Source organism: Macaca fascicularis, chromosome 9 (genome assembly GCF_037993035.2).
Source record: "Macaca fascicularis isolate 582-1 chromosome 9, T2T-MFA8v1.1".
NCBI classification, from domain to species: domain Eukaryota; kingdom Metazoa; phylum Chordata; class Mammalia; order Primates; family Cercopithecidae; genus Macaca; species Macaca fascicularis.
Window position 1 is genome coordinate 17575453 of NC_088383.1, and position 15228 is coordinate 17590680.

General features: G+C 40.8%; 1 protein-coding gene across 5 annotated transcripts in view; it reads right to left on the reverse strand.

Annotated features, from left to right (window-relative positions):
- RSU1 (Ras suppressor protein 1) overlaps positions 1-15228 on the reverse strand; it is a 237044-nt gene that overhangs the window by 102406 nt on the left and 119410 nt on the right. For 4 of the 5 annotated variants that reach the window (XR_006700803.3, XM_005564723.4, XM_045399632.2 and 1 more), the window contains one exon: positions 3977-4109. The exons of the other annotated variant lie outside the window; for it this stretch is intronic. Coding sequence is in view for 3 of the 4 variants with exons in the window: in XM_005564723.4 (XP_005564780.1) it covers positions 3977-4109 (133 nt within the window). In the remaining variant the exon portion in view is untranslated. The remainder of the gene's footprint in view (positions 1-3976; positions 4110-15228) is intronic. 5 annotated transcript variants of the gene reach the window in all.

Here is a 15228-nt window from a genome sequence, read left to right on the forward strand (position 1 = left end):
GCTTAAACAACAGAGACAAAGAAGTGAAAAGCAGGAACTGTAAGTTTTAGAATAGAAGACCAAAACTATGGCAATTAATGTGAAATTTGCTTTTTTAAAAAAAACTATGAGTATCATGAATAAACTGCCTCCCCCCGAAGGCTGCCACATATAAAATATTTCTTAAAAGTCACCAAGTACCTGCTAATTTGCATAACATTTTTCAGATAGGATATTAAAAATTCCCTAATTATGAAATGGCTGCTTCAAACCAAGAGGTGAGTTGGGTTCTAATTATATGAGGATATACTAATATAGTACAGATCTGTTCATATAAAGGAGGCCCTTAATTTTGAAAATCAGTGTGTGTTAATCTGGTGAAACACAGCAGTGACATTTTTGTACAGTTATTATTATTTTTTTAATGACTAAAAGTTTGACTTATTGTCTTATCGGCTAACAGTCCATTTTGGCTAGTATGTTTGACAAAGGGATGACAACAGCTACTACAGGAGAATGAGAGAAGGCCAAAAAACTCAAATACACAAAGTAACCAACCCTCTTCTCCTTCCCAAGGAGGAGAGAAGAGAACTCACAGCAGGCCCCCGCCCTAGCAGAGCTCATGTCCCTTGTGACCTCCCAGCAGAGGATCATGTCGATGCCCCTAAAAGCAGCCATTATGGAACCAACTGGTCCCAGTGGAAAGGGGGCAATGGCTCTCCTATGCTTACTGCAGCTTCTGCTTCTTTTTTTTGAAACACAGTTTCACTATGTCACCCAGGCTGGAGTGCAGTGGCGCCATCTCAACTCACTGCAACCTCCACCTCCTGGGTTCAAGTGATTCTCCTGCCTCAGCCTCCCTAGTAGCTGGGATTACAGGCACCCACCACTACACTCACCTAATTTTTGTAATTTGAGTAGAAATGGGGTTTCACCATGTTGGCAAGGCTGGTCTTGAACTCCTGACCTCAACTGATTCACCCACCTCATGGTGAATCTCCCCATGATTCACCTCAAAGTGCTGGGATCATAGGCGTGAGCCACTGCACCCAGCCTACCGAAGCTTTTGAATGTTGACTTAACTGCATAAAAAGTAATCCAAGTCTCCATGAGGAAATGAAACAGCAAAAGTTAGCAGACACATTGCTTAGACTATGCCAACCCCCCAAAATAGGATGTTAATAACAGACATAAAAACAGATATACCAATTACGTTATAATACCTCTCATTTATCCAGAATCCTAACCATGTTCAAATAAATTAAAATAGTCTGTAACAGTCCAAAATGGTGATTAATTTGCTTAATAATTACTTTGAGGTAATACAAAATCCATAAACTCACAATTCAATCTTTTAAAATTAAAAGCACTTTCACATGCAATGTATTCTCATCCTCTGTAAATTATAAACTCATCTATTGAAAATTAAAAATTGTTAACCAGAATAATAGAGAATTTCCTCTAATTCCAGATGGCTAGGAGTTTGTTCATGTATTTTTCTGTATACTATCATATACAGAATAACTTTTTTCAAGATACCGTACAAACCAAGCTCTAAATAGCTTCCCATTTACTAAGAAAAAAATAGAGCCCTCTAAAACTCATGATAGGAATGATTAACAATTTAAAAGGAACAAGATAAACAATCATCTGCTAATTTGTGACTATATTTTCACACATTTTCATAATTAACTAATTTCCAAGGGTGAGCTATATTCGTATTTTTTTAAAAAGATTGAATCTGTAATAACTGTACGTATCTATATGGCTTATGAAACAATTAATACACACCCTATACCTATCTCACATTTTATCCTTAAGGTAAGTCTTTAGACTTATATTGTAAGTGTCACAGTATTGTCTAAAATAATCTAAACCATGCTTTACATTGCTTTTATATAGGAGGATACGATATCATTTTGGCAATTTTAGTATTTTCGTTTTAAGGCGATTGTTCATTTTTCTTTTCTTTTTTTGGGGATGGAATCTCGCTCTGTCACCCAGGCTGGAGTGCAATGGCACAATCTCGGCTCACTGCAACCTCTGCCTCCCTGGCTCAAGCAATTCTTGTGCCTCAGCCTCCTGAGTAGCTAGGATTACAGGCGCCCCTCCGCCATGCCCAGTTAATTTTTGAATTTTTAGTTTCACCGTGTTGGCCAGGCTGACCTCGAACTCCTGACCTCAGGTGATCCACCCGCCTTGGCTTCCCAGAGTGTTGGGGTTGCAGACGTGAGCCACCGTGCTCAGGCAGGCCATTATTCTTTACAGCTTGTCTTCTCTGTTTCTGTCTGGTGGAAACATGGCCCCAGCAATGTCTGACCAGGAGCATGGCGCTCAGGCTGCAAGACTACAGGAATGCAGTCAGTCATTTCTGGGCAGAGGTTCTGCCCTGCCAATCAATCCTGACCCACTGGCCTGGCACAGATTCACAGGGTTTTATTGAGTGTGGGACATATTTCTGACACCAAGGAAAAAAAAAAAGAAAGAAACGAAACTCTTAACTAAATGTGACCTTTAGCAATCTTCTATCTTTCTTCCAATAGTTGGCACATTCCCAAAGGTTGGTGCCAGGCTGGACATGGTGGCTCATGACTGTAATCCCAGCACTTTGGAAGACCAAAGCAGTAGGACTGCTTGATACCAGGAGTTTGAGACCAGCCTGGGCAACATAGGGAGGCTCCGTCTCTGCAAAAAATAAAAAATTAGCTGGGCATGGTGGTAAGTGCCTGTAGTCCCAGCTACTTGAAAGGCTGAGGTGGAAGGACTGCCTGAGCCCAGGTGCTTGAGGCTGCAGTGAGCTGTGACTGTGCCACTGCATTCCAGTCTAGCAATACAGTGGGACTCTGTCTCTTAAAGAAATAAATAAATTAATTAAAAATAAATTTTAAAAGTTGACGCCAGACACAAAAACAGATTACATTTAACTGTGGATGTTTTTGTCTTTTTTGTAGATGCTTAAAATTATACTAGATCTCAGCATTTGGGGTCAGGTAAACATTGTGATAAATGACAGTTTGTTTTGCAGCTGGGGATTGGGGTAAGGTAGGAAAATAATGATGGTAGATATAACAACAGAAGCACGTGGAAGTGGCAGAATTCCTTTCAGCCTTGACACATGGAGGAAGAAAGAAACAGGAACGGTGAGGTTTTTGGGACAGTTTTGCACAGACTCCTTTCACCTGGAGTGAGGACTTGAGGTATTTTGGTGCTGTGACTTTAAGCCGGCAGATTCCGCTTCCTCTCCTGCCTTTTCCTTTTCTCTAAGAGATTATCCTCTCACTAGAGTAAAAGCTTCTCTGTAATAGAATGACGCATTGCTAGTACTCTCTACTGATTTTATAAATAAACTGCTTAACAATTTTGTTCAGAACACTTGTAATTCTTTGCATTCACAGAAGAAAAAAATATGTTCTCATCTGAATGGTGAATTTCCTTAGTGCCATGAACATTCAACTAATTTAATATCTCAAAAATTCTCTAAAGAAAATCGGTAAAAATTCCCTTGAAAATGTCAATAAAAAACAATTTACAAGTAGAGACAATGACCACATGCTGTTTTTCTTGTTTTTGTTTTTTTCTTTTGAGAAAGGGTCTTGCTCTCTCACCCAGGCTCGAGTGCAGGGCATGACCACGGCTCAGTGCAGCCTCAAATCTCCTGAGCTCAAGTGATCCTCCAGAATAGCTACAATGACAAGCATGCACTATCATGCCTGAATAATTTCTTTTTTTTTTGTAGAGATGGGGTCTTGCTATGTTGCCCAGGCTGGTCTCAAACTCCTGGGCTCAAGCAATCCTTCAGTCTCGACTTCCCCAAATGCTAGGATTACAGGTGTGAGCCATACCACACCTGGCCAACATGCAGCTTTTAATAGAACATTTTAAAATGCTAAGTGTTAACTGCCACCAATAGGATACTGTCACATAATATTTTTAAAGACATAATTATAAATACTATAAAATCACAGTCTACTATTTCAGAAAATCAGAGTCTACTTACTATTTGTATGTCTCAGAACGGATATACTCAAACACATGGGACACACCAAGCTGGAACTGGTCTGCAATGGGGGTCACCCAGGGATTGTTCTCTGCTTTGAATACCTGCTTCTGACCAGTTAAATCCAAGTTTCCTGGAGGAAAAAAAAAAAAAAAAAGTGAAGGTCACTTCATCCAATACGGAGCAGGTCTAAGAAGTCCTTCTCAGTAAACACAGCCTAAGTACCCTAAATCAAACCCTAAGTACCTCTCGGATCATTTGATGTCTTTTAAATTTCTTAACCTGAGTCATCACAGGTACACAGTCATGACAGTACCTTGGCCCAAGAAATTAAGAACAAAGGAAGGAAGAAAGAAGACAGATGGAAAAGGGAAGCAGAGCGGAGGGAAGGAGATATTTGCTGCAGAGACAAAAATGACCTGTTCAAGATTAAGACAAGTGATAATATGAAAACCACTTGAAATTCTATCTTGACAATGTCAGTATGCATCACGCCTTGTCCTGGCTGATCTGGACCCAATCTGATCAACACCACTTTTTTCATCAATCAAGACAGCGTATAAATGGAGAAAGACAGGAATGTTACCCAAGTCAAATTGTTGTCACTCAAGTATAAGAGCATAAGCACATCTTGCAATCAGCCCTAAATGAATCTCATTAACATGGCAGTGTTAAAGACTAATGACCTTTTAAAATCATTCCTCATTTCATTCTCCAGCAATCCGTAAGGTCAGATACTAATATTACTTTGTAGGTAAAGAAATGGAAACTCGGGGGCGGAGCAAGATGGCCGAATAGGAACAGCTCCAGTCTCCAACTCCCAGCACAAGCGACACAGAAGACTGGTGATTTCTGCATTTTCAACTGAGGCAAACAGGATCTGGAGTGGACCTCAAGCAATCTCCAACAGACCTACAGCTGAGGGTCCTGACTGTTAGAAGGAAAACTATCAAACAGGAAGGACACCTACACCAAAACCCCATCAGTACATCACCATCATCAAAGACCAGAGGCAGATAAAACCACAAAGATGGGGAAAAAGCAGGGCAGAAAAGCTGGAAATTCAAAAAATAAGAGCGCATCTCCCCCGGCAAAGGAGCGCAGCTCATCGCCAGCAACGGATCAAAGCTGGACGGAGAATGACTTTGACGAGATGAGAGAAGAAGGCTTCAGTCCATCAAACTTCTCAGAGCTAAAGGAGGAACTACGTACCCAGCGCAAAGAAACTAAAAATCTTGAAAAAAAAGTGGAAGAATTGATGGCTAGAGTAATTAATGCAGAGAAGGTCATAAACGAAATGAAAGAGATGAAAACCATGACACGAGAAATACGTGACAAATGCACAAGCTTCAGTAACCGACTCGATCAACTGGAAGAAAGAGTATCAGCAATTGAGGATCAAATGAATGAAATGAAGCGAGAAGAGAAACCAAAAGAAAAAAGAAGAAAAAGAAATGAACAAAACCTGCAAGAAGTATGGGATTATGTAAAAAGACCAAATCTATGTCTGATTGGGGTGCCTGAAAGTGAGGGGGAAAATGGAACCAAGTTGGAAAACACTCTTCAGGATATCATCCAGGAGAACTTCCCCAACCTAGTAGGGCAGGCCAACATTCAAATCCAGGAAATACAGAGAACGCCACAAAGATACTCCTCGAGAAGAGCAACTCCAAGACACATAATTGCCAGATTCACCAAAGTTGAAATGAAGGAAAAAATCTTAAGGGCAGCCAGAGAGAAAGGTCGGGTTACCCACAAAGGGAAGCCCATCAGACTAACAGCAGATCTCTCGGCAGAAACTCTCCAAGCCAGAAGAGAGTGGGGGCCAATATTCAACATTCTTAAAGAAAAGAATTTTAAACCCAGAATTTCATATCCAGCCAAACTAAGTTTCATAAGTGAAGGAGAAATAAAATCCTTTACAGATAAGCAAATGCTTAGAGATTTTGTCACCACTAGGCCTGCCTTACAAGAGACCCTGAAGGAAGCACTAAACATGGAAAGGAACAACCGGTACCAGCCATTGCAAAAACATGCCAAAATGTAAAGACCATCGAGGCTAGGAAGAAACTGCATCAACTAACGAGCAAAATAACCAGTTAATATCATAATGGCAGGATCAAGTTCACACATAACAATATTAACCTTAAATGTAAATGGACTAAATGCTCCAATTAAAAGACATAGACTGGCAAACTGGATAAAGAGTCAAGACTCATCAGTCTGCTGTATTCAGGAGACCCATCTCACACGCAGAGACATACATAGGCTCAAAATAAAGGGATGGAGGAAGATTTACCAAGCAAATGGAGAACAAAAAAAAGCAGGGGTTGCAATACTAGTCTCTGATAAAACAGACTTTAAACCGTCAAAGATCAAAAGAGACAAAGAAGGCCATTACATAATGGTAAAGGGATCAATTCAACAGGAAGAGCTAACTATCCTAAATATATATGCACCCAATACAGGAGCACCCAGATTCATCAAGCAAGTCCTTAGAGACTTACAAAGAGACTTAGACTCCCATACAATAATAATGGGAGACTTCAACACTCCACTGTCAACATTAGACAGATCAACGAGACAGAAAGTTAACAAGGATATCCAGGAATTGAACTCATCTCTGCAGCAAGCAGACCTAATACACATCTATAGAACTCTCCACCCCAAAGCAACAGAATATACATTCTTCTCAGCACCACATCGTACTTACTCCAAAATTGACCACGTAATTGGAAGTAAAGCACTCCTCAGCAAATGTACAAGAACAGAAATTATAACAAACTGTCTCTCAGACCACAGTGCAATCAAACTAGAACTCAGGACTAAGAAACTCAATCAAAACCGCTCAACTACATGGAAACTGAATAACCTGCTCCTGAATGACTACTGGGTACATAACGAAATGAAGGCAGAAATAAAGATGTTCTTTGAAACCAATGAGAACAAAGATACAACATACCAGAATCTCTGGGACACATTTAAAGCAGTGTGTAGAGGGAAATTTATAGCACTAAATGCCCACAAGAGAAAGCAGGAAAGATCTAAAATTGACACGCTAACATCGCAATTAAAAGAACTAGAGAAGCAAGAGCAAACACATTCGAAAGCTAGCAGAAGGCAAGAAATAACTAAGATCAGTGCAGAACTGAAGAAGATAGAGACACAAAAAACCCTCCAAAAAATCAATGAATCCAGGAGTTGGTTTTTTGAAAAGATCAACAAAATTGACAGACCACTAGCAAGACTAATAAAGAAGAAAAGAGAGAAGAATCAAATCGACGCAATTAAAAATGATAAAGGGGATATCACCACCGACCCCACAGAAATACAAACTACCATCAGAGAATACTATAAACACCTCTACGCAAATAAACTGGAAAATCTAGAAGAAATGGATAATTTCCTGGACACTTACACTCTTCCAAGACTAAACCAGGAAGAAGTTGAATCCCTGAATAGACCAATAGCAGGCTCTGAAATTGAGGCAATAATTAATAGCCTACCAACCAAAAAAAGTCCAGGACCAGATGGATTCACAGCTGAATTCTACCAGAGGTACAAGGAGGAGTTGGTACCATTCCTTCTGAAACTATTCCAATCAATAGAAAAAGAGGGAATCCTCCCTAACTCATTTTATGAGGCCAACATCATCCTGATACCAAAGCCTGGCAGAGACACAACAAAAAAAGAGAATTTTAGACCAATATCCCTGATGAACATCGATGCAAAAATCCTCAATAAAATACTGGCAAACCAGATTCAGCAACACATCAAAAAGCTTATCCACCATGATCAAGTGGGCTTCATCCCTGGGATGCAAGGCTGGTTCAACATTCGCAAATCAATAAACATAATCCAGCATATAAACAGAACCAAAGACAAGAACCACATGATTATCTCAATAGATGCAGAAAAGGCTTTTGACAAAATTCAACAGCCCTTCAGGCTAAAAACGCTCAATAAATTCGGTATTGATGGAACGTACCTCAAAATAATAAGAGCTATTTATGACAAACCCACAGCCAATATCATACTGAATGGGCAAAAACTGGAAAAATTCCCTTTGAAAACTGGCACAAGACATGGATGCCCTCTCTCACCACTCCTATTCAACATAGTGTTGGAAGTTCTGGCTAGGGCAATTAGGCAAGAGAAAGAAATCAAGGGTATTCAGTTAGGAAAAGAAGAAGTCAAATTGTCCCTGTTTGCAGATGACATGATTGTATATTTAGAAAACCCCATTGTCTCAGCCCAAAATCTCCTTAAGCTGATAAGCAACTTCAGCAAAGTCTCAGGATACAAAATTAATGTGCAAAAATCACAAGCATTCTTATACACCAGTAACAGACAAACAGAGAGCCAAATCAGGAATGAACTTCCATTCACAATTGCTTCAAAGAGAATAAAATACCTAGGAATCCAACTTACAAGGGATGTAAAGGACCTCTTCAAGGAGAACTACAAACCACTGCTCAGTGAAATAAAAGAGGACACAAACAAATGGAAGAACATACCATGCTCATGGATAGGAAGAATCAATATCGTGAAAATGGCCATACTGCCCAAGGTAATTTATAGATTCAATGCCATCCCCATCAAGCTACCAATGAGTTTCTTCACAGAATTGGAAAAAACTGCTTTAAAGTTCATATGGAACCAAAAAAGAGCCCGCATCTCCAAGACAATCCTAAGTCAAAAGAACAAAGCTGGAGGCATCACGCTACCTGACTTCAAACTATACTACAAGGCTACAGTAACCAAAACAGCATGGTACTGGTACCAAAACAGAGATATAGACCAATGGAACAGAACAGAGTCCTCAGAAATAATACCACACAATAATACCAGCCATCTGATCTTTGACAAACCTGAGAGAAACAAGAAATGGGGAAAGGATTCCCTATTTAATAAATGGTGCTGGGAAAATTGGCTAGCCATAAGTAGAAAGTTGAAACTGGATCCTTTCCTTACTCCTTATACGAAAATTAATTCAAGATGGATTAGAGACTTAAATGTTAGACCTAATACCATAAAAATCCTAGAGGAAAACCTAGGTAGTACCATTCAGGACATAGGCATGGGCAAAGACTTCATGTCTAAAACACCAAAAGCAACGGCAGCAAAAGCCAAAATTGACAAATGGGATCTCATTAAACTAAAGAGCTTCTGCACAGCAAAAGAAACTACCATCAGAGTGAACAGGCAACCTACAGAATGGGAGAAAATTTTTGCAATCTACTCATCTGACAAAGGGCTAATATCCAGAACCTACAAAGAACTCAAACAAATTTACAAGAAAAAAACAAACAACCCCATCAAAAAGTGGGCAAAGGATATGAACAGACATTTCTCAAAAGAAGACATTCATACAGCCAACAGACACATGAAAAAATGCTCATCATCACTGGCCATCAGAGAAATGCAAATCAAAACCACAATGAGATACCATCTCACACCAGTTAGAATGGCGATCATTAAAAAGTCAGGAAACAACAGGTGCTGGAGAGGATGTGGAGAAATAGGAACACTTTTACACTGTTGGTGGGATTGTAAACTAGTTCAACCATTATGGAAAACAGTATGGCGATTCCTCAAGGATCTAGAACTAGATGTACCATATGACCCAGCCATCCCATTACTGGGTATATACCCAAAGGATTATAAATTATGCTGCTATAAAGACACATGCACACGTATGTTTATTGCGGCACTATTCACAATAGCAAAGACTTGGAATCAACCCAAATGTCCATCAGTGACAGATTGGATTAAGAAAATGTGGCACATATACACCATGGAATACTATGCAGCCATCAAAAAGGATGAGTTTGTGTCCTTTGTAGGGACATGGATGCAGCTGGAAACCATCATTCTTAGCAAACTATCACAAGAACAGAAAACCAAACACCGCATGTTCTCACTCATAGGTGGGAACTGAACAATGAGATCACTTGGACTCGGGAAGGGGAACATCACACACCGGGGCCTATCATGGGGGGGGAGGGGGGAGGGATTGCATTGGGAGTTATACCTGATGTAAATGACGAGTTGATGGGTGCTGACGAGCTGATGGGTGCAGCACACCAACATGGCACAAGTATACATATGTAACAAACCTGCACGTTATGCACATGTACCCTAGAACTTAAAGTATAATAATAATAAATAAATTAAAAAAAAAAAAAAAGAAATGGAAACTTAAGGAAATTAACTAACATGCCCAAGATGAAAAAGCCAGCGTGAAGACTTGAAGCTGATGCTCAATCTCATACTCCTTATTTTTTATTTTTTATTTTTTATTTTTTTGAGATGGAGTCTTGTTCTGTTGCCCAGGCTGGAGTGCAGTGGCGTGATCTCGGCTCACTGCAAGCTCCGCCTCCCGGGTTCACGCCATTCTCCTGCCTCAGCCTCCTGAGTAGCTGGGACTACAGGTGCCTGCCACCAAGCCCGGCTAATTTTTTGTATTTTTTTAGTACAGACGGGGTTTCACCATGTTAGCCAGGATGGTCTTGATCTCCTGACCTCGTGAACTGCCTGCCTCGGCCTCCCAAAGTGCTGGGATTACAGGCGTGAGCCACCACACCCGGCCAATCTCATACTCCTTCTACAGTGTTTGGTGAGGCTATCAGGTTACATATCAATCTAGATAAGGCTGAGTTAATGAAGGTAGCCTAAAAAAGCCAGCAAGCACCCCTTATCTAGATATGCTCTGTTGACGACCAGTTGACTGGTTTTTTTTTTTTTTTTTTTATGTATTCAAAAATGGAAAAGGCAATGCGTGAAAGAACTTCCTAAAATGCACTCACCTATGAAAATGAGAAACAGAGAAAGAGAAGTTAGGCAGCAGGGATGTATGTGGAGGTCTGTCCCTAAAAGTCCTACTGAGGATATCAATTTTCAGACTTCTCGTCCATGGCCTGGGACTGTTTGAACCTAGAGATACAGCAATGATTCTTTCTAAGACACAACTGAAGTTATATGTTGTTGCTGTTCCCAGGCTCTACTGTCTATGTTTTCACAGATGGTAACTCAGGACAATGAAAACATATTCTGGGATGCAAGTATAGCACAAAGCAAATCATTGCCTAGCTGATCTGAGCTTCGGAAATGAAAGGATAAATGAAATTTTTTATGAGGAAGATAATGCAATATTGCTCCTTAAAACAAAATAATAGATACTTTGAATCTTTCCTTTTTGTTCTATGAACTTGCAACTATTCAGAAAAACAAAGAAAAGAAAAATGACTACAATTTCACAGAATCTTTTTAAAGAAAACAGACACTACTAAATATTAACATAGAGTAATTCATCATCTTCCCAAAGCTACTAAGAATTTGTTGGCGCTCGGTACAAAAATAAGCAGATCCATTTCTCTCCAAGATTGTCAATATTGTCAATTTCCTCATCTTAATGGTGAAACATCGTTAGTCAGATATTAAGTCACTTGGGAAATCAGTGAGCTTGATTCTCTAAACCATGAGTCAGAAAGCTGCCTAGGGCCAATGAAAACCCTTAGTGGTATGCATTCTGCTTAGCTGAGTATCTCACCTGGGTTTGATCTTGTTGGCAAGGGGCTGCCATCGATCTTTGTTTTTATCTTTACTTAGGGAGGGGGTTTTTAGAGTCCCAAGAATGAAACTGACCCCTTGTTTACATTTCTCTATCATTCTTATTTCCTCTTAAAATCTAGTTTGCTGCACTCAATATATCTTGTCTTCCATATAATTCCTTCACGATTTTTTTTTCTCCAATTTTCTCTTTTCCTAAAAATGAATATAATATACATTCCTGGAAAGAAGCCATCCATGTAAAAACAAGTCTATTTCTGACGTGTCGTATTTTATGTGCACAATGGTATGTTGCCCATCGTGCTTCGGAGCCAGGGCTAGGAAGGGAAGGGGTTACAAACCACACAACAGTCACCACGGTGCAACAATGTCCTCATCAGGTGGGGATGGCAGTGCTGGAGCTCAACGTGTCTTAAAACATTCACCTGAGAACAGCCTATGCTTACATCTTGTCATCTTCCTGCCTCTAATCTCTGCCCACAGACATCAGCATAGAATCAACTATGAAAAAAATAAACTTGAGGTGGTTGGAAAAAATACGTGTATTCTTGGCCAGGCGTGGTGGCTGATGCCTGTAATCCCAGCACTTTGGGAGGCTGAGGTGGGTGGATCACTTGACGTCAGGAATTCGAGACCACATGGCAGTCTGGCCAACAGGGCAAAACCCCGCCTCTGCTAAAAATACAAAAATTAGCCAGGCGCAGAGGTGCGCACCTGTAGTCCCAGCCACTCGAGAGGCTGAGGCAGGAGAACTGCGTGAACCTGGGAGGCAGAGGTTGCAGGGAGCCGAGATGGCGCCACTTCACTCCAGCCTGGGTAACAGAGCAAGAATGTTTAAAAAAAAGAAAAGAAAAAATATGTGTATTGCAAAGTGGATGAGAAAAAAGCAGCAGAAGCCATGAACGTATAAACTGCATATTTATGGAATAGGACAGAAATGAATTCCTAAGCTAAGGGGATTTTCTAGTTAGTGAGTATTTTGCCCTAAATATCTTTCCTTCTTCTGCAAAATTGGTTATCCTAATGAGAAATATAGTCGGAACTTCTAGTTGGTAGAATTTTATTCTGTTGAAGAAGCATCCAGGATATTCAATCATTTACACAAGTGCTTTGTTTTTAACATCTGGTTCAGAGGGGAACTGCAGGAACACACCTTTTTTTTTTTTTCCACTTTGGGAAGACTGAAAAGAGGCGGCAAGTCAGCTACATTTGGGCACAGAGCATTTCTTACTACACTGTATTTTCAGGGACTTTGGCAAGCATGAGAACAACGTGGAGCAGGGTAAGGATCCGGGAAGGATGACACACACAAGCCTCAGCGATTTCAAATTTGCCCTGGGAAGACTTGCTTGGGGTAACGAGGGGAAGAGACGACTCTAGCCTGCGTCACAAGCTTGCTTCTGCCGAGTCCCCAAGGCTTGCCCCGATCATCTGAAACTGGAGGTATGTTATAAGCAAAGCTGGTTTTAAAGGCCCCCCCTTAAACTTAAGGAATAGGTACGTGTTTCTGCAGGAAAGAAGCACCCGTGTTCTACTACTGATGGCTTGCAAAACCACTCTGGAACGCACACAGCCTGCCTCTTGTTAACTTATTAACAGCATCTTACTAAGCGTGCAGTCTTTTCAGTGGTAATCCTCTGAAAATAATACACTAAAGTTCTATGGTCCCTGACTGCCACTCATGGAAGGAGAATAATGCCAAGAAAGGTCAGCCATGTTCTCTGGGCCCTTTTGTCTGAAGCCTGCAACCCCCTGGAGATCTGTCAATCCCAAGTGATGTCTCTATTTAGGTGCTGTCAGTGGAGACGGCAGAGGCATCACAGATTGCTAATGACGGCTGCTAACTGGAGCACACAGGAGACACTGGATGAGAGCTAGACATACTCCCTTCAGGGAAAAGGAGTCACACGCTAATGTCTGCAACTCAGGGTTAACAGAAAGGACCACAGGCTATTCATGATCATCTTTACTTATATCACTTTCAACCCATCTGCACATTTTAGCTGGGATGGGGAGTGGGAAGGAAGGGACAGATGACTGGGTTACCCTCCCCACCCTCATCTGCTTACTTCAGTATTAAGCAATGCTACTAAATTAAATTCACAAGTGCTTCCTAAAGCTACCTGAACTTAGAAGCCTAATAGAAAAGAATGATTAGGGTTCACTGGGGAAAAAAGCAAAGAAAAAAGCTTCCTGTTTGATGTTGTTCTTTCTTTTTAACAAAGAACCATGAAACCCAGGTATAATGTCCAGGGCAAACCTTAAAGGAGGAAACTATTATGAATGACAGGGATGGAAACTGCGTGAGCCAAACAGAGCAATGTCTCTGCGGAGTTAGAACCGGGACTTGCTGTAATAGGGCATGCTTGTTTTGTTTTCCAACTTAATGTCACCGGTGGATAACACAATACCTGTTTCTGTAGCGCTGCGATCCTCCCAGCAAGCGATTTGTCTCTGGGTTCTCTTTCCTCACTCTGCACCAGTCAGGGATGAAGCAATTTCAGAAGAGGGTTAATATAATTAGAGTAAAGCTGGCCATTATACTGTGTGAAAAGATGACACCCGACTCATATTGGCCTAGCAACAAGTTACCATTGCCTCAGCAGAGCTCGTCTGTCAGCTGTCGGAGGTAGGTTCCCTTTTAAGTAATAACATGCAGGAAGCATCTCACCCCGCTGTCAGTCAGCCTGCAATCGCCCTGACGCCGCACGCTTCAGTGCGTTGAGTTAGGAGCCCTCACCCATCCCCTTTATTAGAAGGCTGAACGGCGCTCTGGTGGTGTTCTAACAAGGATCAGGCAGCAGGATTAAGCACTGTGACAAAGAGGATCTAATAAGCTAGAAAGTGGTGCGTCTACAGACACGCTGGCTGGCTCCCAGACACAGATTCACTTTGCTCACTCCTCAGTCGGAAGGCGCAGGCCACTGGGGAAGCCAGGCAGCACCGTGATTAGCAGTGACCCTCTGACCGATGCTGCTATGAAGATCGTATATCACTCAGAGGCTTATTCTGCAATTGCAAATTGGATTTTCCATTTTATTACCCGCAAAAGGACCACATATGCTTCTTTCCAAAGCCTCTAGTACGGCAAGCTTTGCCATGCAACTGCAATTGTGTAAACACTAAATCATGCAAAACACTCATTCTCCTTGCTGGTTATAAATGTGATTGAATGCAATAGGCAATTGCAGCCCCATTAATAAGCATGCTCATTTTCACTTATGGAAATTGGTTGTTTCCATAATCACACTCTAAGAATTCTTCCTGAGTATTCAAAATCCTGAAACATGTGCCTAGCAGCACCATTTATCACATAGTAAGCAATCGAGGCGATCTAGGCAAATTTTTCATGTTATCAAAGTAGCATTCCCTCCCTTCCTAATTTCAAAATAATACCACAGAGAGCTTTTTTAAATTAATGTACTCCAAAATCCATGCTTTCTCATTCACTCATAAATATATAAGATTGTGGTCTAACAAGGTAAAACTAAAAAAAAAGTGGCTGATTGGGTACAGTCCATCATTACTATACTAGATTTGTCCAAACCCAAGTAATTGATTTGCTCAGAAGGGATCAAGATTGGACATAATAACAGCTGAAAGATCACCTCCTCTCTGCAGCGAATCCTCACATGGAAGCTAACCACAAAAGACTCCAATACAAAATAAAAGCTACATTT